General features: G+C 42.0%; 1 protein-coding gene across 5 annotated transcripts in view; it reads right to left on the bottom strand.

Moving 5' to 3' along the window:
• The window catches only part of scap (SREBF chaperone), a 128,096-nt gene that overhangs the window by 23,958 nt on the left and 77,498 nt on the right, over positions 1-26,640 (bottom strand). For all 5 annotated transcript variants that reach the window (XM_059974348.1, XM_059974356.1, XM_059974334.1 and 2 more), the window contains 5 exons: positions 16,444-16,542; positions 14,795-15,037; positions 10,588-11,033; positions 9,918-10,133; positions 7,718-7,919 (listed from right to left, as the gene is read on the bottom strand). In XM_059974348.1, the coding sequence (XP_059830331.1) occupies positions 7,718-7,919; positions 9,918-10,133; positions 10,588-11,033; positions 14,795-15,037; positions 16,444-16,542 (1,206 nt within the window). The remainder of the gene's footprint in view (positions 1-7,717; positions 7,920-9,917; positions 10,134-10,587; positions 11,034-14,794; positions 15,038-16,443; positions 16,543-26,640) is intronic.

Here is a 26,640-nt window from a genome sequence, read left to right as displayed (position 1 = left end):
GCCATTTTATTAGATACACCTGCTCATAAGTGCAAATATCTCATCAGTTAGTTGTGTGGCAGCAACACTGCGTAAAAGCTCGCAGACTTGGTCAAGAGGTTCGGTTGTTGTTCAGACCAAACATCAGAGTGGGGAAGAAATGTGACCTAAGTGACTTTGTTAGTGCCAGATGGAGTGATTTAAGTATCTCAGAAACTGCTGATCTAAAATTTTCACAGTCAATAGTCTGTAGAGTTTACAGATAACGGTATGAAAAACAAAAATCATCCAGTGAGTGGCAGTTGTGTGGGCGAAAATGCCTTACTAATAAGAGGTCAGAGAGGTTAACAAATTTCACGACACATGCCGATGATAATAAACCTGATTGATTCTGAAAAATGGCCAGATTGGTTCATGGTGACAGTGTGGCGACCCATTTCCTGGCACATCTGAACCGACTCACAATTAGATAGCCTACGGGGGTTTGCGAGCACAGAGTTTTGGAGCCTCTGCGCCATGGGGGGCAGGTTGAGGGAGGCTTAAAAGTGAGGCTGAAGATTTTGAATAAAGTTTTTTCCTTCGACTGCATTTACCGACTCTGTGTCGTAATTTTAGCGCTGCGTGTGGCACACCGCTACAATTGGTGACCCCGACAGTCCAAACGATTTTTGGACCAGAAATGACCGACGCCGCCTCTGTTCATGCGGTTTTGTTGAAACTGCCAGGTTTCTGGACACAGCGCCCAAACCTATGATTCCAGCAAGCCGAAGCCCAATTCCACGTTCACCAGATCACCTCAGAAGACTCCCGCTACTACTACGTGGTGAGCTCCCTCGACCAGGACACAGCAGCCCAGGTCGCGGAGTTCGTACAGTCGCCCCCGGCAGACGGCAAGTACACAGAATTCAAAGCCCTGCTCCTCAGGACTTTCGGACTCTCACGGCGCGAGCGGGCTGCCCGTTTACTGCACCTGGATGGCTTGGGCAACAGACCTCCATCGGCTTTAATGAATGAGATGTTGTCTCTCGCCGACGAACACACACCCTGCCTCATGTTTGAGCAGGCATTCCTGGAGCAGCTGCCTGAGGACATACGCCTGCTGCTGTCCGACGCGGATTTCAGTGACCCCCGGAAGGTGGCAGCCCGGGCGGACTTGCTGTGGAACGCCAAAAAGGTGAGCGGGGCGTCCATCGCACAGATCTCCCAGCCACGCTCCCAGCAGCAAACCAGTCCAGGCCTGGCCGCAGAGCCCACCAACCCCCGGCCCAATGAACACCGGTGTTTCTACCACCAGCGGTGGGGCGCAGAAGCCCACCGTTGTCGCCCGCCCTGCAAGTTCCCGGGAAACGCCAGGGCCAGCCGCCGCTGATGGCTACGGCGGCTGGCCATCGGGATAGCCTCCTGTATGTGTGGGATAGAAGGTCGGGACGCCGGTTTTTGGTCGATACTGGGGCTGAGATCAGCGTTTTACCCCCCGACGAGTTATGACACCCGCAGCAGGGCACCGGGTCCCCCCCTGAGGGCCGTGAATGGCAGCAGAGTAAGGACCTATGGCACCCGTCAGGTGCAGCTACAGTTCGGCTCCAGCCAGTTCACGTGGGACTTCACACTGGCCGCCGTAGCCCAACCGCTTCTGGGTGCGGATTTTTTGCGGGCTCACAGCCTACTGGTCGACCTGCCCAGGAAGAGACTGGTCCACGCCGAGACCTTTCAGACGTTCTCCCTGGGTGCAGCCCAGTTGCCAGCCCCTCACCTCGGCTCCATCACGCTGTCCGACAACGACTTCACCAGGGTCCTGGCGGATTTCCCATCGGTTCTGGCACCGCAGTTCACAGCGGCCATGCCCAGGCACGGCGTACAGCACCACATCCCGACCCAGGGACCACCCCTCCACGCCCGCGCTCGGCGGCTTCCCCCGGACAAGCTCCGACTGGCGAAGGAGGAGTTCCAGAGGATGGAGGAATTGGGGATCATCTGGCGGTCCAACAGCCCATGGGCCTCCCCCCTGCACATGGTGCCCAAAGCGACGGGGGGCTGGAGACCGTGCGGCGACTACCGCAGGCTGAACGAAGCTACCACACCGGACCGCTACCCTGTGCCGCACATTCAGGACTTTGCAGCAAACCTGCACAGCGCACGGATCTTCTCCAAGGTAGACCTCGTCCGAGGGTACCATCAAATCCCGATGCATCCTGACGACGTCCCCAAAACGGCTCTCATCACCCCGTTTGGCCTTTTCGAGTTCCTCCGCATGCCGTTCAGTCTGAAGAATGCCGCACAGACGTTCCAGCGGTTAATGGACGCGGTGGGACGGGACCTGGACTTTGCGTTCATCTATTTGGATGACATCCTCATAGCCAGCAGCAGTCATCAGGAGCATCTGTCCCACCTCCGTCAACTCTGCGCCCGACTGAGTGAGTACGGTCTTACAATCAACCCCGCCAAATGCCAGTTCGGACTCGATACCATTGACTTCCTGGGCCACAGGATTACTAAAGACGGGGCAACCCCTCTGCCAGCTAAGGTAGATGCGGTCCGCCTCTTTCCCCGACCCACCACGATCAAAGGCCTTCAGGATTCGTAGGTATGGTCAATTTCTACCGCCGCTTCCTCCCTTCAGCTGCCCGGATCATGCGCCCCCTGTTCGCCCTGATGTCGGGTCCGAGCAAGGACATTACCTGGGACGAGGAGTCCGCCGCCGCTTTCGTTCAAACGAAGGAAGCTTTGGCGAACGCCACGATGCTAGTACATCCCAGAATGGATGCCCCTACTGCCCTCACAGTGGACGCATCAAACACGGCAGTCGGTGGGGTGCTGGAGCAACTCATCGCAGGTCGCTGGCAACCCCTGGCGTTTTTCAGCAAACACCAGCGACCACCCGAGCTCAAATACAGTGCTTTCGACCGGGAACTGTTGGCGCTCTACCTGGCAATCCGGCATTTCAGGTACTTCCTAGAAGGTCGGCCCTTCACCGCATTCACGGACCACAAACCGCTTACCTTTGCGTTTACGAAAGCGTCCGACCCCTGGTCATCCTGCCAACAACGCCACCTGTCCTACATCTCTGAATACACGACGGATGTCCGGCACGTCTCGGGTAAGGACAATGTCGTGGCGGATGTGCTCTCTCGCCCTACCGTTCATGCCCTTTCCCAATGGGTAGACTTTGAGGCACTGGCAGAGGCGCAGCAGGCGGATGAGGAGATTCCGAGTTACAGAACCGCAGTCTCCGGTTTGCAGCTCCAGGACCTCCCCTTGGGCCCGGGTGAGAGGACCCTACTCTGTGACTTCACCACCGGCCAGCCCCGTCCCGTCGTCCCGACAGCCTGGTGGCGCCGCGTTTTCGACTCCATTCATAACTTGGCGCATCCCTCCATCCGGACAACTGTCCGGATGGTTTCCAGCAGGTTCGTTTGGCACGGACTCTGCAAACTGGTCAGTGAATGGGTCAAAACGTGCATGCACTGCCAGACGGCCAAGGTGCAGCGGCACACCAAAGCCCCACCGCAGCAGTTCCATCCCGCCCACCGGCGTTTCGACCACATTCATGTGGATATCGTGGGCCCCCTGCCAGTGTCGCGCGGAGCGCGTTACCTCCTGACTATCGTGAACTGGTTCACAAGATGGCCAGAGGCGGTCCCGCTCACCGACACCACCTCCGAATCTTGCGCCCGAGCCCTGATCGCCACCTGGATATCTCGCTTTGGTGTACCAGCCCACATTACCTCCGACAGAGGCGCCCAGTTCACCTCCAGCCTGTGGTCAGCTATGGCCAGCCTTTTGGGGACTCAGCTGCACCACACCACTGCCTACCACCCACAGTCGAACGGGCTAGTGGAGCGTTTCCACCGTCACCTGAAGTCAGCCCTCATGGCCCGCCTGCGAGGAGCCAACTGGGCGGACGAGCTTCTCTGGGTCCTACTCGGCATCCGCACAGCGCCCAAGGACGACCTGCACGCCTCGTCGGCCGAGTTGGTATACGGCGCGCCCCTGGTCGTCCCCGGGGAGTTCCTACCAGCCCCAAGGGGGCAAGAGGAAGATCCCGCAGCAGTCCTGGGCAGACTACGCGAGAAGCTCGGTAACCTGGCCCCCATACCCACTTCACAGCACGGGCGGCACCCGACCTGCGTACCCAAAGACCTACAGAACTGTAAGTTTGTGTTTGTACGAAGGGGCGGGCATCGGCCACCGCTGCAGCGGCCATATGAGGGGCCGTTTATGGTGCTCCGGAACAACGGGTCCACGTTCGTGCTGGACGTTGGGGGGAAAGAGGAGGTTTTCACGGTGGACCGCCTCAAACCGGCCTATGTGGACCTGGCGCAACCGGCCGAGTTTCCGGCACCTCGGCGCAGAGGCCGACCTCCCAAGCAGGTTCTGGCCCAGACTGTGGACATTGGGGGGTGTATCGCCGGTTCGGGGGGGGGTTATGTGGCGACCCATTTCCTGACACATCCGAACCGACTCACAATTAGATAGCCTACGGGGGTTTGCGAGCACAGAGTTTTGGAGCCTCTGCGCCATGGGGGGCAGGTTGAGGGAGGCTTAAAAGTGAGGCTGAAGATTTCGAATAAAGTTTTTTCCTTCGACTGCAGTTACCGACTCCGTGTCGTAATTTTAGCGCTGCGTGTGGCACACCGCTACAACAGGAAGGTGGCAGTAACTCAAATAACCATGCATTACCACAGTGGTGTGCAGAAGAACACCTCTGAATGCACAACACGTCAAAATTGAATTTTATGAGCTACAGCAACAGACGACCACACTGGGTTTCACTCCTGTTCCTAGTAAGGTGCCACTGAGTATACATTATATGCATAGTCTTTAGTAAACCTTTTAACAAGGTACTCTGATTTAGAAGATTAAAAAACTAGAGCACTCAACATCCATGGAAACTTGGCAGCTGTATTAATCTTTGGTTAGAGTACTGTGTGCAGTCCTGGTCACTACATTACAGGAAGAATGAGGTGAGGGTACTGAAGAGGTTCAGCAGGGTGTTGAATGGATTAATGAGAATTAGCTAAATGGAGAGGCTGGACAAATTTCAATTTTTTCAACTGAGGTACTGAATGTAGAAGGGTGATAGAAGCGTATATAAAATAATGAAAAGTATAGTTGGGGTAGAAAGTCAATGTGCTTTCTCAATGAAAGATTATCAAATATTTGAGAGCAGAGCTTTAAGGTGAGAAGGGGAAAGTTTTATTTTTCAGAAAACGGTAGGTAACTTGAATGCACTGACAGGGGAAGTGGAGGCAGCAGACACAATAGCAACTTTTAAGAGGCATTTAGACAGAGACATGAATAGACAGGGAAATGGAGATGTATAGGCCAAATGCAGATAGACAAGATTAATAGGGATTGGCTCCATTAACAGTCATTGTGAGGCAAAGGCCTGTTCATACTATGCTGTATGCTCTATGTTAACTTTTAAAGCTCCTTGAGGAAACCTAGCCTACAGGACAATGACATGGATCACAAGAGAATTTGAATACAAGAGAGCAGTTTGCCTTAAATGTAGAGTCCAGGTGAGACCACAGAGAGAACATTATAGACAGAACTGGTCTCCTTAATGAAGGAGGGATTTCTTTATAATTGAAGTGTAGCAAAGCTTCACTGGAAAGCAAGATTTGCAATATGATGAGAGATAAAGTCATCAGATTAAGCACTTTTCAATTTGAAAGAACAAGAGATAATGCCATTGAAACCTACAATATTTTTAAAGTGCTTGCCAAAAATAAGTGCAAAGTTGATTTCCCTGTTGGAAGCAAAAACCAGTAGTCAAATTTTCAAAACAGAGGTTGAATTATTCAAGCTGGGAATGAGAAGACATTTCATCCAGAGAATACTAAATCTAAACCACGAAGCTCTATTGTTGAATAGCTTCAAGAAGAGTATTGATAGATTTTTAGTAATTAAGGGATATGGGGCTCGTACAGCAAAAATCAAAGATGAATTTAAGTTATTTTGAAGAAGCTAGTGTCAAGTGCAAGCTCAGTACCTTGCAGCAGAATTATAATTGATTGTAATTTGGATTGCAAACAAATCCAATGGACAAGAATCATTCTGTTGATGAGGAAAATGAAACAGTAGCATTCTGATACTAAATATATCAGTTATCCATTTTGGGACAACAATAGATTGGACACTGCAATGAACTTTGCCAAACACAAATAGCTTCACATGACAATTTGACCAATATGAAGTATATGTGCACTTAAATTGAATCATCACATTTCTCATAAATACATCAGTGCTTCACAAATGATGAGGCACTTTGAAATGAGTTGTTATTGAGTCATGGGTTCTCTTTCAAAAAAGCTTTGCCTTTAATTCACTCATGAAGTCACTGGCCAGAATGTTTTTTCTCCATAAGGCGACACTGGGTCAGCCAATATTCTGCACCATGCTGCCAGGTAGGGATATTGAGGATTTCAACCAGGTAAAAATAGTTGAATATTTACAGGGCAGGAGTGGCAGTATTATTACAAGGAAACAAATAATCTGGACATAGTGCTGTTGACATTCATGCATTTTTATTGACTTCTAAACAGTAGAAATCAGAGGTTTCAGAGGTCTACAGAATCTTGGTAAATAGCTGCAACATATCTTCCACATAATATTTTCTGTGGCCATAGGCCAGCCAGTGAATTTGAACTACTACATTTGATAATCTGCTCTTATGGTGGGCAGAAAAAGGTGATCCCAAGATGGCGGCACTACGCAGCTTGCAGCGGCCACTCCGGAGCTGATTATCTGTTATTTGTGAAGTGGGGTGCCGTGTGCAATCATAATCGATTGAAAACAGACGTGGGAGCATGGAGGAACATCGGGAAATCTCCAGGAAGACCTTCTTCGTTGCTGCTGCTGCTGAGGTCTGGGACTCTGCTGGGAAGAACAGGCCCCCAGTCCTCGGGGTGGCGTTGATGATGGCCGATGGCGGGGCTGTCTTAATACGCTCGGCAGAGGATGATGCTTGGAGAAGCTGTGCCGGAGGGGATGGTCGTCGGCTCGGAGGTTCGAAGGACTCGGAGTCCGCTGCGGTCAGGTCGCTTTAGGTGTGTGCTGCGTCTGCTAGGCTGAGTTGGGCGGCACCATGGAAGCCCATAGCGGGGGTATTCCCTTCTGCCACCGGCATGAGATGGCGAGTCTGTCGGGACCCTGGTGACTTGTGGAAACTGTGTGGTGATTTCTTTTCAACTTATAGTCTTTTAACATCTTTGGATTATTTTTCCTGTGCCCATGGTCTGTTTTTTTAATCAATTATACTATTATTTGCACTGTTGTAATTATATGTTGTAACTATGTGGTTTTGTGCAGGTCTTGTAGCTTTAGGTTTTGGTCTTGTTTGTCTGGTGGTTTTGGAGCTCCTTTCCGGGGATAGTGAGATGCTTTTTTTTGAATTTGTGTAGTCATTCTAATTAGGTTCTCTCATGCTTTGAGAAGTATTGCTTGAAATAAGAGCAGTGTAAATGTGTCTTGTCAGCTGGCAGAAAATACCTGAATGCTATCCATGATTGCTGCATGTGTTCAACTGTTTCATGATTTGAATAAAACTAAATAGTTGTCTAAGCTACTTCAGAGGGTCAGGTCAGGTGATTTTTTTTAAAATCTAATCTCCAGAGCATTAGTCTGGGAGTTTGGATTACAAGCTCAGTGGCATTATAATAATGTCAATGTTGGGTTAATGGCAAGATCACAGCTTGTATCCAGCTTATACACTGGTTATCAAATGTACACTCACCATTAAATGTCCCTTCAAAATTAGTGGCAAGGTTTCACTGATGGGTGGTGAGTAACCATAGTCATCACAGGGTAGGTCTCCGCGTCGCCTTCTCCCATGAGAAAGGCCACCCTGGCCATAAGTTTTTGGACAGAATACTTTATACAAGCAGAAGAGCAAAATTACAAGGAGGACTCCAGATGCCAGCCCAAGTGCTCCAACTCTACAAGACAGAATAGAGCAAAATCCAAATTAAAAATAAAATTTTGGTAAGTGATTCAGCCATTATTAGTGCTCAAGATTTTTTTCACTTCATGTCAGCATATTTAAAACAAACATTAATGTTCCAGACATTATTGTACCAACAAGAAGAGCTTTAGTCTTGTGCCTACTGGAGTGCACAAAGTACTTTTATTGCTAGGGTAACTGCAATCCCCCACAAGTAGTATCAATCTAACTAACTGAATCAATTTGTTAAGAGTTCCTTAACACTTAGAAAATGCAAAATTGGAAAGCCATGAACTTCACTTACAAAAGCCTAAAACGTCAAATAACAAAATGTTATAATAGGATCCCAATTTATTGAGTAAAGCGTCTTGTCAAGAATACGGCCACAGCCTACCAACCACTCCTAGGATATGATGATGGTGCTAGAGCAGTGAAGGCATCCAACTGCTACACCCTTGTTTGGTGGGATAAAGGGATGAATTTGAAAAGTACAGACCATATGCTAATTACGAATTTTTAAAATCAAGTGTGGGCCCTAAATGAAAATAAGCAAGAATTTGTTAAAAGCAAATCAGGTTTAACATCTTGACCAAGCTGAAATAAGACAGGCTTAATGAGCTGCAATACAGTTAATGCCTACATCAACTTCCAAAAGTTGTTCAATAGAGTATTATGCTATAGACTTGTTTTTAACTGGAAATACAAAGGGCAATAGGGAATACAGTGGCTTTAGTGCAAAGGAACCAGAGATGAATAAAGTATGGTTTGTTGTTAATGGATAAGACAGCCAAACAGGTCAATCTTACTGAATGATGGAGCAGTCTTGAAGGGACAAATTATCTTACTTTTGGTCGCACTTTCGAAGTGCAGCCAGTATACTCTTGCTTACACTTTCAATGGGGTGATATGTTAGTAAGTTACCTATAAACTTTTGTAAATACCCTAACAATTTTATTTCTAATTCTAGCATCATACTTTTAAGATACGTTCAGAAAAAAATTAGGGATAAGGGGTAAAGGGTGTTGAGCAACCTAGAATGAATTAAGGTGAAGCTGTTCAAAGCAGGTGAGGTTGAATAGGAGGTTAGGGTTCAAAATCATAGCTTTCGAAAAACATTTTCAGTGGCATAGGTCAGAAAACAGAATACTCAAATTGGTAAAAGAACAAAGAATATCTGTTCCTGTTGATAAACCAGCACTCCATAAAGTCATAGAATGTTATAGCAGAGAAATAGGCCCTTCAGCCCACTTAGTCCATGCCAAATTATTAATCTGCCAATCCCCTCAATCTGTACCAGGACCATAGCACTCCATACCCCACCCATTCATGTACCCATCCAAATTTCTCTTAATTATTGAAATTGAAACTGCATTCAGCACTTCAAATGGCAGCTCAATCAACACTTTCACTGCCCTGAGTAAAGAAACACTCCTTAAATATTTCACCCTTAACCAATGACCTCTAGTTCTAGTCTCACCCAACCTCAGTGGATAAAGTCTGCTTACATCAATCATATATGCTGACAAGATGGGCAATTCCTACAGGGAGATGTGATTTCATCTACTTACTTCCATAGCCAGACTACTGAACTTACGACACACGTTCAGCTTAATAAAACTTGCATCTGCTAAAAACCAGGAATCACAGTAACCATATGCTATTACACCATACACAAAAATAATCCTGGTGGAATGCAGCAGGTCAGGCAGCATCTACAGGGAGAAGCGCTGTCGACGTATCAGGTTGAGACCCTTCGTCAGGATGAAGGGTCTCGGCCCAAAACGTTGACAACACTTCTCCTTATAGATGCTGCCTGACCTGCTGTGTTCTACCAGCATTTTGTGTGTGTTGCTTGAATTTCCAGCATCTGCAGATTTCCTCGTGTTTGCCAAAAACAATCCTAGTATTATGTATATGTAGTGTGGTTTAAAACATACTTTTAACTAATTAACCATAATAATGACAATTGTAATTAAAATCTCCAAGAATTTACTTGTAAAGTGTGATGTCCAAATGAACATGTGGCTTAGAGGAAGAATGCTGCTTATTTGGATCTTTTGCCCTGTCTCCATTGATGTTTTTTGTCTCTCCATAATCTGCTGGGAACATGGAATGATATCGCTTTGCGTCTTGAGGGTGTCTTGCATCCAGAGCATCTTGTAGACTCAGATGAAAGGATACTGGGATGATGGGAAGAATACTGACATATCTGTTAAATATATAAACATCAGTTAAACATGGAATCTGTTCCATGGTGGCTTCATACATTCACTCTAATCCTATTTTCTTTTGGCAGGATAACTATTAGAAGTGAAGAGCTCACTCTGGCAAACCTTGCAAGATCAAGTAGGATAAGGTTAAAAAAAAGCAATCAACTATGGCTGTTAAAACAAATCAGTTTGATGCACTGAATGTTAATTATTGTGCTATATTATTGTCTTACTCGATTATATTTGAAATTATCAGCCTTACTTCAGGCTCTTGAAAAAAACATTATTACCAAACACCCACCTCCATTTAACACATCCTTGCAAAGCTGAAACATTTCTTGGATCTTGTATTTTGCTACAGCCTTCCATGTTTCTTTAGAATATTGCCTCAAAAAATTAGCATTCCACTACATAGACAACATTAGCACAAATGATGACTCCAGTTCTACTTACTTCCTGGCCAAAGTGTTATTGTAATAACTGAAGAGCGTTGGCCAATGTCGGAAAGAAAGCTTCCGCCACATCTCCTCATCTTGCACTCCCCATGTAACTTCCACTTTGAAATCATTTTCCAGGTGTTTGGCCACACTATGGACCTGCTCTTTGCCATCATCATTTATATTTTCATGAGAGATCATGGGTGAAGCATCAAGAGGATTTAGGTTCTTGCTCTGATCTGTGTCATGTGACTGGTTCTCCAGTGCTGGGCTTACATCTGATGGGAAGGCAGGCAAACCATCCTTAGTATCTCCCCTTGGGAAAACACCTGACGGTACTGCAATGGATGCCAGGCCATTCTCTCCAAGAGGGCTCTGCTCAGTCACCTGCGCTGTTAGAAGTGTCCCAAGGCCAGCAGGATCAGTGTATACAAGGATCCCAATCCATATGACAGTCCCCGCCTCAAAAAGAGCAATCAGAAAAAGGTATTCAAATTCACTCAGAAATGTAATAATGCACCTGAAAATAGATTTTAATACAGCACATCTGTTTCATCGTAAAGAACTTCTGATACAATTTAACTATGAAATAAACAAATATAGAAATTGTTCTAAGCATACAAGCAAATGTACTAATTAAGAACATCTTAAGTCACTGATTTCCTCAATTCTGTACTGCTGTAAAATAAGATTGTGGCTGATTTGATTGGAACTAATAACTTAATCTTTCATTCTGTTAGACAGCAAAAACCTGTGTTAAAATATTGAAAGATCCAAAGAGCTGCTACCACTTGTTGAGGAAGAAAGTTTCAAAGACCTATTTATAGATTTTTTTTCTCTTCTTTTTATTTTAAATGAATGACCCTTTTTTTTAAAAAAACAGCAATCCCAATTTCTAGATTCCCCAAAAGAGAATTCATCCCGCCTGCATGCAATTAACCGTCACCTTTTACACTTCTAAACTCCAATGGATATATGCCTAGCCTACTGAACCTGTCCTCATAGAACAACCTACACATTCCATCAGAATTCTAGAAGCAGCTTTTAGATGGGCAACTCAGCTTCAGTTGAGATGGAATTCTAAGCATGAAAGAAAAATATATTCTCTCGGAATTGTTCATTTTGAATCACTCAGGAGATAATATAAATCTTGTAATAAGGACCTAAAGTTTCTTGGAGTTATGTTGTCAAAGCAACTGACATGGACTACTGTTATGTCCATAGCCCCCTCCTTTGTGAGAATCTCATGAACACTCATTGAGGGGGGGGGGTCAGCAGACACAGGAAATGGGAGAGAGAGAGACGTGCTGAATAGACACAGGAAATGGGAGAGAGAGAGAGACGTGCCGAATACCTCGTTCCACCGTGATGCAAAATAAGGCGACATTGACCATTGTCTCATGAAGACCACGTGTAAAGCCCTCGGGCAAAGTGGGCTTGTTGAGAGAGAGATTGCATCATCCCAACCAGATTGAGACCTGAGACCCCGTGAGGAAGTATAAAGGAGGGTCTGGGGGGGGGGGGGGGGTAGGGTACAACCCCTTCAGACGCACCAAGAAGACACGATAGCGATCCCGTCATAGTGGGAAGCCATTTTGAAGGAAGCCACGCGCATTAGATTCTGGGCTTGGAATCTGTGGCTGGAATCAATGAAAACCGCTTTTAGCTAACAACGGGGAAGCCCGTTCCCCTGATTCAATGGATTTGGCTTCATTGAGACCAGGGCGAGTTTTTCTTTTCTCACCAATCTCTCTCTCTCTCCAACAAGTGAAAACCCAGCACCCCCCCACCCCCCCCAAAAGCCAGAAGCCTGGAGGAATCTGACTACCCCATTTTATCACTGCAATTTTTGGTATACCAATTGAGGATGGTAGTCAATTTTCCCCTTCAATTAGACGAATGATCGCCTTTGCAACTCTAATGGCTAGGAGGTCTATATTACAAAATTGGAAAGAAGTAAACCCTCCTACCACGTTTCAGAGTTTCTCTCAAACTATTTCTTGTTTGAGCTTAGAAAAAATTAGAAGTACTATTTTTGACCCATCAATTAAATTTGAAGAAACTTGGGGACTGTTTATTCGACATTTTCATATGAGTTAATTTGACCTCTTCCGGATCTTTTCTCTTTTTATCCTTGTTCTGGTATGGAGTTCCAGAGTTCTTGACACTATCATGTATATATAAACTATTATTATTGCCCATGTTAGTTTAGGTTTATTGCTTTATTTTAATATATATTTTTTCTTGTATTTTTTTTCTCTCTTTTTGTGATTATCCTTTTTCATGTACAATTAACACAGGTTTGATTGATTATTGTATGATGTTCTTTGCTGATATTTCAATAAGATATTGATATCTTATTACTAATTTAACTTCAAGCCTAGTGTATTTATAACCTATTCAATATTATGTTGTTATTTGTTTTTATATATGAAACTCAATAAAAAGATTGAAAAAGAAAGGATTTGACTGACTTTTATATTTCCATCAGACACTAATTTATCCCCTAGACAAACGATCGAGCTGTTTCTTATTAATGGTTATTATTAGACCCGCGCTTTTAGATTAAGTAGTGACTACGTATATTTGAGTGTTTGTATTAATCTTACATTTGTGCCTCTTTCATAAATAAAGAAGTTAAAAAATAGTACCATCAGACTTCAACGGGCCTCTCTATCTTTGCTGGTAAGTGATCCCGTTACGGGATTTCATAACACCACCAACACCTCGATGCTTGTAAAAAAGGCACAATGAAGTCTCTTCTTCCTTGGAAAGCTGAAACAGGCCAAACTCCCACAAAAGCTGTTGCTTAACTTCCACAGAAGCACAATGGAAACCATCCTGACCAACAGCGCCACAGTGTGGTATGCCAACTGCACAGCCGCTGAGCGACAAGACCTGCATCGTGTGGTGAAGGCAGCCCAGCAAATTGTCAGGATGGAGCTCTCAGGACTGGACACCATCTATTCCAGCAGACTCAGGAGGAAAACAATCAGCATAACCAGAGACACCACATACCCCAGCCACTCCCTGCTTGACCTGCTTCCATCCAGCAAAAGGTTCAAGACACTAAAAACCAGAACAAGTAGACCGAGGAACAGCTTCTACCGCAGAGGTGTTGGCTCCATCACACCACTCCCACAGAACAATGACTGAAACTGTGAGCACACACAAGGACTCAAATACTTGCACTAATGGCACTTTGTGCATTACTGTGATATTCTGGTGCTGCTGCAACTTATTTTCTGCTACTTATCTATTTAATACTGTTTTTCTATTACTGTCTTGTTTTTATCTACCACTTTGTCTCATTGCCTTACAGGAACCCAAACAGACATTCATTGTACCTATGTATAATGACAATAAAGATCATTCAATTCAATTATCTAAAGATCACCTCCAAAAATAAAAGTAGGAATTTTGATTATAAGCTCTAGCTCCCAATTTGAAGCTTTCTGACATATGAACAAATGGTTGACAAAATTCAGATGCATTTTAAGAACAGGAATGGATTGGTAGTAGATATACTGAGTGGCCACTTATTAGGTACCTCCTGGCCTTCTGTTGTTGTACACCATTAACTTAATAGTTCAACATGCTGTGCATTCAGAGATGGTCTTCTGCGCACACTGTTGTAACAAGTGGTTATTTGAGTTACTATCGCTTTCCTGTTAGCTTGAACCAGTCTGGCCATTCTCCTCTTACCTGTCATTAATAGGGTGATTTTGCTCATAGAATTGCCACTCATCAGATGTTTTTTGATTTTCACACCATTCTCTGTAATCTCTAGAGACTACTGTGTGAAACACCCAGGAATTTAGTAGTTTCTGATATACTCAAACCACCCTGTCTGGCACCAACAATCATTTCATGGTCAAAGTCACATAGATCACATTTCTTCTCCATTCTGATATTTGTTCTGAACAAACAAATGAACCTCTTGGCCATGTCCCTATGTTTTTACACACTGAGATGCTGCCACATGATTGACTGATTAGATATTTACAATATGAGCATGTGTACGGATTTACCTAACGAAGTGGCCACAGACTGTATACTTCTCAATATATTATTTGTGCTTATATTTTAAAGTCCGCTTACATTCTCACAGATTTTCTCTATAATTCCCACATATCTGAATGCAACCCAGGAGGCCGCACACTGAACTCAACAAATCTCTATAGTTAAGTCACACATATGTACCATATTGAGAATTCTCCTACCATGATAATCCTCTGTGCAAGTCGTGTCCTAGCTAAGAAATAAACTACTCTCAGTCTCTTCGGTAGCCGTAGGTTTCTAAAGGAAGAAGGTTGCAGGGAGATGGTATAAGGAGCTGAAGTCTGCATTGTAGGCTGTCGCTCGAATCTCTTCTGCCTCGGAGCTGACTTGGAATGAGGCAGTCTCATCTGTTCAGAGATTTCTTGCATAGCTTCTGCAGGAAGGCGCTTATTTAAGTCAGCAAGCTAGTAGGAAATACGAAAGTCAGAAAACTGAACAATTAGTACAATATTTTTTATGCCATCTTCTCTCAGTATTCATACTCCCCTGGTATAATGTCTAAATAGAACTCTACAACTAGATTATATTTTAAATAACAACAGACAATTCCAAAGCAAATTCTTGATGTCAACGGCTTATTTTTGCTTACAGGTCAGCTTTTATTCGAGCTACTAATCAAGCTATATTATTTAATCTATTATTTGCACTGTGTTTATCTCCTCTGGTCTTTGTGAACAATTTACCAATTGTACTTGAAGTCTTATTGCCTGGCATCAAGATATATATTGACGTAGGAGAGCAAGCAGAAAAAAATATAACAAGCAGAAATATATTAAGTGATAATGTAAGCTGTATCTCAACAGGCCTGAAGTGCTAACAATATTGCACAATATGACACAAGTTTAATTAAGAAATGGAATAAATGCACATCAGCAACAGAAATAAGGAAATAACAAACTAGGGTGTTTCTATTAAAGTGGCAAGATTCATAGCCGATGCTTGTTTTTTTGACTTCACACATCCAGAAGTCCGCTATAGATAATTGCAAGAAAAACCCCTTTCAATTTTCTTCATTAATTGAAGATTAATTGATTTTCTTCATTAATTATTCATAAAATGTGGTCATGGGTCACAGATGAACCATGGGAGAGCAAGGGATAAACAGTTAAGATATGAGGATAAGGTACAAAGATTAGACTTGAACACAAAATCTGCAGATGCTGGAAATTCAAGCAACACACACAAAATGCTGGTGGAATGCAGCAGGCCAGGTAGCATCTATAGGAAGAAGTACAGAAGACGTTTTGGGCTGAGACCCTTCGTCAGAACTAACTGAAAGAAAAGATAGGTATCTTCTCTTTAAGATTAGATTTGCATTCTTTTCAAGATTTTAATATTTACATATTGGATGGGATGGACAGACAAGATCTTTTTCTTAAAGATAGATAGCAAAAAACAATGAAATATAAATTAAGACTTTGCATAGCGATGTCAGGAACTAACTCTTCCACTGTAGAAAATTGAAATCCATGCTCCAAACATATATCAGATCATGTTAACAGAAATTTTTGAAATTGAGATTGATCATTTTTTGTTGGGCAAGTTCATTAAGGATAAGAGAACCACATAGATAGATGGAGTTAGGATTCAGCAAAGATTTAAATGAATGATAAGGCAGGTTCTAAGTAATGAGTGGCCGATGACTTATTGCTGGTTTAAGAGGGACTGGCAAGTAATGGACTGTGGAAAATTCCAGGTCTTGGAGCCTCAGGCTTCCAATCGTACACTAATTTGCTATCATCGTGTTTAAGATGACATTCCAGAGTTTGAGAGAGAGAATAAACTTAAATGCAATCATATTAAATATTACCTCCATGCGGCGGATATCGATGGACAATACTGTTGTAAAGAAACACATCTGCAGAAAGAAATCGGAAACGAGTCCAACCACGGCAAATAGGCAAAATTCCTGAAAGAAATTTTGAGAGGGGTAGGGAAAGTTCACAAAACAAAAGTTCAATAAATGCAACAGGTGCAGACATTTAATAAAATATGAAATATTGAATTAGAAGAGAAATAGCAGCAAATTAAAACAATTTTTTTTAAAAAATGTGCTCTCAATTAGCTTTTATAATTACATTCTGGTGGAATGACTTACATATAATTACCATACAAATCAACAAGACCACTAATTATTAGATTTTCAAATCTTGCTTTCAGTTTGATCTACTAAAAGTCTAGTTAAATTGGGTTTATCTTAGTTCTTATGCATTGTTTCCTAAACCCTAGAAGACTCAACATTTAAAAAAATTTAATTTACAGAAATAGAAAAGAGGCAAATACATGATTTATCTTTTAAGTTCCTAATCCAATTATGCATTTCACACACACTTCACATTCCTAAATATCTGCTTTCTCAAAGAGAAATAGAAAATGCTGAAACTATTCAGCGGATTAGGCAGCATCTGCGAGAGAAAATAAAAACTGAGGTAATATGTCAGGTCAGCAAAACTAAGAAATGTTAGAAACTGAATATATTTACAGTGCCTATAAAAATATTTACTCCCCCCCATCTTGGAAGCTTTCATATTTTATTGTTTTACAACACTGAATTATAGTGGATTTAATTTGGCTTTTTTTGACACCTATCAACAGAAAAAGACTCTTTCGTGTCAACATGAAAACAGATCTCTACAAATATAAAACACAAAATAATAGACTGCTAAGTATTCATCCCATTTATTATGACACACCAAATCATCACTGCTGTAGTCAATCTGTTTGAGAAGTCAAATAATTAGTTAAATGGAGATCACTTGCGTGCAGTCAAGGTGGTTCAATTGATCGTAGTAAAAATACACCTGTATCTGAAAGGTCCAACTGCTGGTGAATCAGCATCCTGGCAAAACTGCACCATGAAGACCAAAAAACTCTCCAAGTAACTTTGCAAAAAAAGTTATTGAAAAGCACAAGTCAGGAGGGGGATGCAAGAAAACTTCCAAGTCACTGAATACCCCTTTGGAGTACAGTTAAGCTAATGTAAAGAACATGGCACAGCTATATATCTGCCTAGAGCAGGCCATCCTCAAAAACTGAGTGATAGTGCAAGAAGGGGACTAGTAAGAGAGGACACCAAGAGACCTATGACAACGCTGGAGGAGTTACAAGCTTGCTGAGATAGGAGAGAATAAAAAATCTTGCCTGTGTGCTTCACCAGTTGCTACTTTATGAGAGAATGGCAAAGAGAAAGCCACGATTGAAGAAAAAAATTGACATGAAAGCTTGGCTAGTTTGACTGAAGGCATGTGAGAGACTCTGAAGTCACCTGGAAGATGGTTCTATGGTATGATGAAACCAAACAGAGCATTTAGCCTGGTGGCCAAAAAGCTCAGTCTGGCACAGCCAACTGCACATCATCAAAAACACACCATCCCTACTGTGAAGCACAGTGGTGGCCGTATCATGCTGTGAGGATGATTCACTGCAACAGGCCCTGGAAGGCTTGTGAAAGTATAAGGTAAAATGAATACAGCAAAATACAGGGAAGTCTGCAAGAGAACTGCTATTTGGGGAGAAGTTTTATTTTCCAGCAAAACAATGACTCCAAGCATAAAGCCAAAGCTACACTGAAATGGCTTAAAAACAGCTAAGTTAATGTCCTGGAGTGGCCAAGTCAGAGTTCAGACCTCAATCCAATTGAGAATTTGTGGCTGGACTTGAAAAAGGTTGCTTACTCATGATTCCTGTGCAATCTGACAGACCTTGAGCAGTTTTGTAAAGAAGGGGGAAAATTACAGTGTCCAGATGTGCAAAGCTGATAGAGACCTATCCACACAGACTCAAGGCTGTGATTGCTGTCAGAGGTGCATCTGCTAAATACTGACTTGAAAGGGGTGAGTAATTATGCCATCAATGATTTTCTGTTTAATAATTGTAATAAATTTAGACCTATTTGTAGTAATTTGTTTTCACTTTGACACGAAAGTCTTTTTTCTGTTGATCAGTGTCAAAAAATATTGCAAAACAATATGAAAACCTCTGGGGGGTGGGGGGGTGGAATACTTTTTATTGGCACTGTAAATTGTAATGAACGAGAATGGGGTGAAGCAATAAAGGTGATGAAACTTTCAAGTTCTGCACAATAACAGCACCACTATACTCAGCAATGTACCAGGAAAACAGTGAGGAACAGCTTTTAGAAATACAATAGAGTAGTTGTTTATCGTTTATACATGAAATAGTTTTGGCTTGGTTCAACAGCAGAAAGCAGTGCTGAAAAGATTAAAAACTTCAGTGACCTTATTTAATAGGTGTTTTCACTGTAACTATTGAAAATGTTTCAATCAACTGGGTCATTTATCCAAGCAGCAAGGGGTAGAGAGCTTAAATACTGTTAATCTGCCAGCAGGGGTAAAGACTATGAAAGCAGGTTGAGATCAAAAGAGATTTTGCAGTTTTCACTTGACATTGGTAGTGAGATTTTACCTTGAAAGCCATGGTGTTATCACAGCCAAAACCGGGGCTTTGGGTAGTGGAGAGGCATTATAGTCAGCCATAGAATTACGGAGTTAGAGAAGGTAAGTTGATCATTCATCAGAATTTGGTATGTGGACTATTGAGACATGAAGTGCAATCAGAGAAGTGAACTGCTCATTCAGCAGAAGTCATATCTCACTATCACGAGCAGAATGACACCTGAAATGCTCATGCTATATGCAGGGTCTGGCTTGAAGCAAGGAGGAGTAGACGAAAAGGGATGGGTAACCTTGTGTCAACTGTACTTTAACATTATTGTAATGTCTCAGCCTCCAAGGGCATTTCATTACAGTACAATGAATTGTAATTTGCTATAATGAATGTCAGGACTTCTGTACAAATGGTGATAATCACATTACTAGCTTGTTGTATATTAAAAGGGTAAAGGAAGACTCCAATCCTATATGACTCCATACTCCCAACTTCACAAAATGTATTCTGATGATTAAACTTGCCAAGATAATTTTATATTTTCTTAACTATATTTAGACTCTACCTTAGCTAAAAGGACTCTCAACTATGTAGCATTTCCCAGACTTCTCATCCTCCCTCATCCCACCCAGATGAATAGAACTCTGATAACCCAACAACTTCCACATTCAACAGATCATTCAGTGTGATGTTTGCCACCTTCAGTACATTGCTGTCACCGACACAGAACTCTTTGCCACTCCTTGCAGTAATCCAAAGGGACTACTTCCTCTGTGACTCACTGGTTCATCCTTCTTTCTCCACCAACACCCTCTCCCTCATGCAATCACAAGAGATGTAACATCTGTTCTTTTACCTCTTCCCTTCCTACTATCCGAGGATTCAAACACTTCCTCCGGGTGAAGCAGCAATTCAAATGTACTCCTTCCAATTTAGTGTACTGCATTCAATGCTCATGATGTGGTCTCCTCTACAATGGAGAAATCAAACAGATTGGGTGACTATCTTGCACAGAACCTCTGTTTATCCACAAAATTACTCAGCTTCCAGTTGTCTATCATTTTAACCCTCCAGACTGCACTGACATATCCTTAGCCTCCACAACAAAGGTCAATGTAAGCTTTGGAAACGTCTCACCTGCAGTAACTAAATCTTCTTAGGGTGCTTACCTCTTAAAAAGCCTCATTATGAATGATGTTCCACAAACCATGTTTGTGGAAAACCAGGTTACAACCAATGTGTCCACTATTCAATGAATGAAAAAAATCAAAAACCTTCAGATTCTGAGAATTTGAAATAAACATAGAAAATGCTGGAAACACAAAGAAACAAAAATTAATGTTTTAGGTTTGAGGTCCTTTATCAGATGGAGAGTGGCGCTAAGAAAGAGTGGATTACCTAAACAGTTCAGTTTATAGGAGTGCCACAGAGCTTTTCATCTCCTTCCCATTCCTACTCTGAATTATCAGTCTGTATCTTCTACACTGTTACAACAAAACTAAATGCAAGCTTTAATTATTGGACCTAAATCTGCCTGGGCACATTCTAGACTCAATATCAATTTCTTCAGTTTAGGCAACTTGCTCTTTTTTCTGTATCACAACCAGCTATTTCTGGCAGGTGTGATTTTGGCTCATGTTTCCTTTCTCAATTAATATAACTCAAAACTGTTGGGCAGGCCCTGCTTAACAACACATAACACAAATACATAAGCATAATCAGATTCTAACCACCAGGATGTTTTCACCAATCAGAGATATTCCCTTTGTGATTCATCCCGTTCTGAGCTTTTCAGCAACTAAAAATTAACTTTTCTTTCTTGCTCAATGCAGATGAAGGCTCTTGGGCCCTCAGTGATATTGTTTTCCTTTCTGTAGATGATGCCTGCCTGTTGATGTCTTTCCAGTATTTTTTGCTTTTATGTCCACTATACAGAACCACATAGCTGAACTTGAATTCTCAAATATAACAGTTTAAGAGAGTTAAGATGGACAAAAAATTGCTACAGGGTCAATATGCGCTACCTCCAGTTTTGGTGGAGGCAGAATGAATCAGGCTTCTGGGGAAATATGATGGTTTTTTACATGTTCCCTATATTTTAAATAATCATTCTGCTTTTAAATACAGATATGTTTCCCAGTCCTCAGAAAATATAGTGGCTAAAAGCAAGGCAGTGCTGAAAAAGGTGAGACCTTTTATCATGAAGAATATATCTCCCAGGCCAGGCTATCGAGAAAACTTCAAACCACAGCAAATTCTGATCTCACCAACTATCATCTGCACTTTATCTGGACCAATACCTGTTTCACCCCAGCAATCAGATCATTTCCATATTATTCTGCAACTCTCTTTCCCATTGTATATTCCTTATATCTCCTTCTGAAGGCTTCAATGTTAAGTGGGCATTATGTATATTAATTTCTCAATCTACATCACAAAGATATCATTATTCCATTGCCGTTTGAGGCAATTTGCTATAAGCAGATTTATTACACAGTGATTATACAAACCCCCTTTCCAGAAAAGTTGGAATATTTTCCAAAATGCAATAAAAACAAAAATCTGTGATATGTTAATTCATGTGAACCTTTATTTAACTGACAAAAGTACAAAGAAAAGATTTTCAATAGTTTTACTGACCAGCTTAATTGTATTTTGTAAATATACACAAATTTAGAATTTGATGGCTACAACACACTCAACAAAAGTTGGGACAGAGGCATGTTTACCATTGTGTTACATCACCTTTCCTTTTAGTAACACTTTTTAATCATTTTGGAACTGATGATACTAATTGTAGTAGATTTGCAACTGGAAATTTTGTCCATTCTTGCTTGATATAAGACTTCAGCTGCTCAACAGTCCGTGGTCTCCGTTGTCCGATTCTCCTCTTCATGATGCGCCATACATTTTCAACAAGAGATAAATCTGGACTGGCAGCAGGCCAGTCAAGCACACACACTTTGTGTCTACAAAGCCACACTGTTGTAGCCCGTGCAGAATGTGGTGGGCCTTGTCCTGCTGAAATAAGTATGGAAGTCCTGGGAAGAGACATCGCCTTGATAGCAACATATGTCTCTCTAAAATCCTAATATATACTTCAGAGTCAATGGTACCTTCACATACATGCAACTCACCCAAGCCATGGGCATTGATGCACCCTCATATCATCACAGATGCTGGCTTTTGCACCTTTCGCTGATAACAATCAGGATGGTCATTTTCATTTTTGGCACGGAGAACTCGTCACCCGTTTTTTCCAAAAACTAGCTGAAACGTGGACTCATCTGACCACAGCACACGGTTCCACAGTCTTTCGGTCCATCTGAGATGAGCTCGGGCCCAGATAACTCACCGGCGTTTCTGCATAGAGTTGATGTATGGCTTCCTCCTTGCGTAATACAGTTTCAAGTTGCATTTCTGGATGCAGTGACGGACTATGTTAAGTGATGATGGTTTTCCGAAGTACTCCCGAGCCCAGGTGGCTATAATTGTCACAGTAGCGTGACGGTTTCTTAGGCAGTGCCGCCTGAGGGCTCGAAGATTACGCGCATGAAACAGTGGTTTCTGACCTTGCCCTTTACACACCGAGATGTCTCTGAATTCTCTGAATCTTTTCACAATATTATGTACTGCTGATGTTGAAAGACCTAAATTCTCTGCAATCTTGCATTGAGAAATGTTCCTTTTGAACTGGCTAACAATTCTCTCACGAATTTTGGCACAAAAGGGTGAGCCACAACCCATCCTTGCTTGCAAAGACTGAGCCTTTGATGGATGCTACTTTTATACCCAGTCATGATACCTCACCTACTACCAATTAGCCTGCCTAATGTGGAGTCTTCCAAATCGGTGTTACTTGAATATTCTGTGCACTTTTCAATCTTATTTTAAATTTGTCCCAACTTTTGTTGAGTGTGTTGCAGCCATCAAATTCTAAATTTGTGTATATTTACAAAATACAATTAAGTTGGTCAAACGATTGAAAATCTTTTCTTTGTACTTATGTCAGTTAAATAAAGGTTCACGTGTATTAACATATCACAGATTTTTGTTTTTAATTGCATCTTGGAAAATATCCCAACTTTTCTGGAAATGGGGTTTGTACTTCAAAAATACTTCACTGGTTATAAATTAAAGGAAACAACCAGAGGCAGTCATAGATACTATAGAAATTTCTCCTTATTGTGTTAACTCCAGGTGTTGTATATTTTTTGAACACCAGGTCACTGAAATATTATAAAAATGCCTAATTATCTAATCTTAAAAAAACTGAGAATATTGACAATTCGATCATTTTACAATGGCCTCCCACTTAGTGATACTCACATCCAACCACACTCCTCCTAAGCATCTATTTATTAGGGAGCTATGAAATCACGGACTGGTGACTTCCAGTAAGGTGGTAATTGTTTAGTCGCTTAAAACTTTCACTCCGTTTCATTTCTTACGTCCGCACTTTTTATCTCCTTTTTTTACTCCAGTTTGGTTTTTTTTGTTTTCTTACCTGCCTGCGAATACACCTATCCTATAATGGCCATAAAGCTTCCTAAATCTGGGAAAAAAGAAGTCTCTACGTCTGCCGAGATTGCCTCCCTTTTGGAACAGCATCAACAAGAGCTTACATCTGAATATAAGTCTTCTTTCAGTTTGTTGGGAGTCAAAATTGGATCAAATTAACGCTAGATTGGACAATCTTGCCGAACGTCTATCTCATATCGCGTTAACTTCCGAAGATTTAAAACGCCGCGTTCAGCTGCTGGAAGCTGTCTGTTCCAATTTGACAGAGCAAAACACCAAGTTAACTTCCAAGATGACTGATCTTGAAAACGGAGTAGGTGTTATAATCTACGAATTCTCAGTTTGCCAGAGGCTATCAAAAGGGGATCTCCTGTGAATTTTTCTCCTCTTTAACATAGAATAGTACAGCACAGTACAGGCCCTTCGGCCCACAATGTTGTGCCGACCTTTAAACCCTGCCTCCCATATAACCCCCCCCCCGCCTTAAATTCTTCCATATACCTGTCTAGTAGTCTCTTAAGTTTCACTAGTGTATCTGCCTCCACCACTGACTCAGGCAGTACATTTCGCGCACCAACCACTCTGAGTAAAAAAAACCTTTCTCCAATATCCCCCTTGAACTTTCCACCCCTTACCTTAAAGCCATGTCCTCTTGTATTGAGCGGTGGTGTCCTGGGGAAGAGGCGCTGGCTGTCCACTCTATCTATTCCTCTTAATATCTTGTATACCTCAATCATGTCTCCTCTCATCCTCCTCCTCTCCAGAGTCTAAAGCTTTAGCTCCCTTAATCTCTGATCATAATGCTACTCTCTATACCAGGCAGCATCCTGGTAAATCTCCTCTGTAGCCTTTCCAATGCTTCCACATCCTTCTTATAGTGAGGTGACTAGAACTGGACACAGTACTCCAAGTGTGCCCTAACCAGAGTTTTATAGACTGCATCATTACCCGGCGACTCTTAAACTCTATCCCTCAACTTATGAAAGCTAACACTCCATAAGCTTTCTTAACTACCCTATCTACCTACGAAGCAACTTTCAGGGATCTGTGGACATGTACTCCCAGATCACTCTGCTGCTCCACACTTCCAAGTATCCTGCCATTTACTTTACTTTGTGAGACTTTTGGGAAGGAAATTATCCCGACCCCACCTGAACTGGACAGAGTGCACCATACATTTCTAGCCAAGCCTGAGCTGGGCTCTAGTCCACATCCAGTAATTCTCTGTTTTCATCAATATCAAGTGAAAAACCTTCTGATTATGGAAGCACGCCAGAGGGGAAAACTGGATTTTCGTGGTCACATCATTCGCATAGTTGAAGATTATGCTCCTCAAGTTTTGAAGATGCGCGCCAAGTATAAAGATGTTATGAAAGAGTTTTATTATCGTGGATTTAGACCCTCTCTGCATAACCCATCCCATCTCCAAATAACTCTTAATACTGGGGACCACAAATGGTTTAAGTCAGTTATGGAGGCTCAGAAATTTATTGAAGGTCTCCCAGCCATTTCTACTACATCAAACTTGGTTTGACTTTCTAAAATGGCTGATAAGCACTTTTCTTTAAAAATTTTTCTTCTTTCTCGTGGACTTTGACCCACTTTGTGTAATACAGCCCATCTCTGAATAACTCTTAACACTGGAGACCACAAATCGTTTAATTTGGTTACGGCAGCTCAGAAATTTATTGAAGATCTCCCAGCCATTTTACTATATCAGACTCGGTTTGATTTTTTTTAATGGCTGATAGATACTTTGTTTTCTTTCTCTCTGTTTTCTTTTTAAATTACTGTATTTTTCTTCCATAGTTTCTCGCGGGTAGACTATTTTGGATCATTATTTTGAATCAAGAGTAATATTTTTTGATGCTATTGTTTCTCTTTATTTATAATTTTAATTTGTAGTGCATAATGTTCTCTAGTTTCTGTATTATTAGTTAAATGGAGCTCATGACAATGTTACCAAACTGGAAGTTGGATTTTGGGGTGTCTTTTTTTTCCCAAAGAGCTTGCTGCTTTTTTTGGTAGCTATCTTGTTTTGCGATTGGAGGGAGGGGTGGGTTCTCTAGTGTCAACATTATTCATTGCTTTTCTAATTATTCTCTGTTACTCAGGACACTTTTCTGTCCTGATTCTTTTGACTTATACTTTTGCTCCAGAACTGTTAATTGAATGCTTGATCTTGTTTATGCCTACTACTCTTTAAATGTTCTATTAAATGACAATAGTTAGTTCATTGAATTTTATAAGCTGGAATGTAAAGGGATTGAGCTATCCTGCTAAAAGAAGGAAGGTGTTTTCACATCTTTTTTTCAGTAATTCAAAGCTGATTTTTTTTTTGCAAGAAACTCATATCCAAAGTTTTGTCAATTCTTGTCTTATGTCAAGATAGGTGGGTCAGCACTTCCATTCTTCCTTCCTGGCCAAAGCCGGGGGTGGGGTTTCTATCCTTATTAATCAAAATGTTCCTTTCGAGCTCCATAGTAAGGTAGCTGACACAAACGGTTGTTTTATTACTGTCTCTGGAAAATTGTATAATACTAGGGTAGTATTGGCTAACCTGTATGCTCCTAATTCGGATGATGTGAACTTTTTTTGAACGTTTTTTTTTCTTTATTGCCTAATCTGAATTTATATTCTCTTATATAGGGCGGTGACTTCAATTGTTGATTAGATCCAGTTTTGGATCGATCGTCCTCTGTTCCTAGATTACCTAGTAAATCCGCTTTGTCTATTCATTCTTTCCTTTCTAACTATGGTATCTCTGAGTTGTGGCGTTTTTTCCATCCTACTGAGAGAGATTACTCCTTTTTTTCCACATGTCCACCATACTTTTACTAGAATTGATTATTTTTAATGGATAACCAGCTGATTCCATCAGTTCACTCTTGTGATTATCAGAATATATTGATTTCGGATCATGCCCCAGTTACCTTGTCTATAAATATTCCCAGCCTTCCTCAAATGAATAAACATTGACATTTTAATCCAACTTTGTTATCGGATGTAAAATTTATGAAGCATCAGATTACTTTTTTCTAAACACTAATATGTCATCTGAAATCTCATCCCAGATTGC

This window comes from Hypanus sabinus, chromosome 1, assembly GCF_030144855.1.
Source record: "Hypanus sabinus isolate sHypSab1 chromosome 1, sHypSab1.hap1, whole genome shotgun sequence".
In the NCBI taxonomy this organism is placed as follows: domain Eukaryota; kingdom Metazoa; phylum Chordata; class Chondrichthyes; order Myliobatiformes; family Dasyatidae; genus Hypanus; species Hypanus sabinus.
The sequence above is the reverse complement of the archived record's forward strand: the minus strand, read 5'-3'. Positions and strand labels throughout refer to the sequence as shown.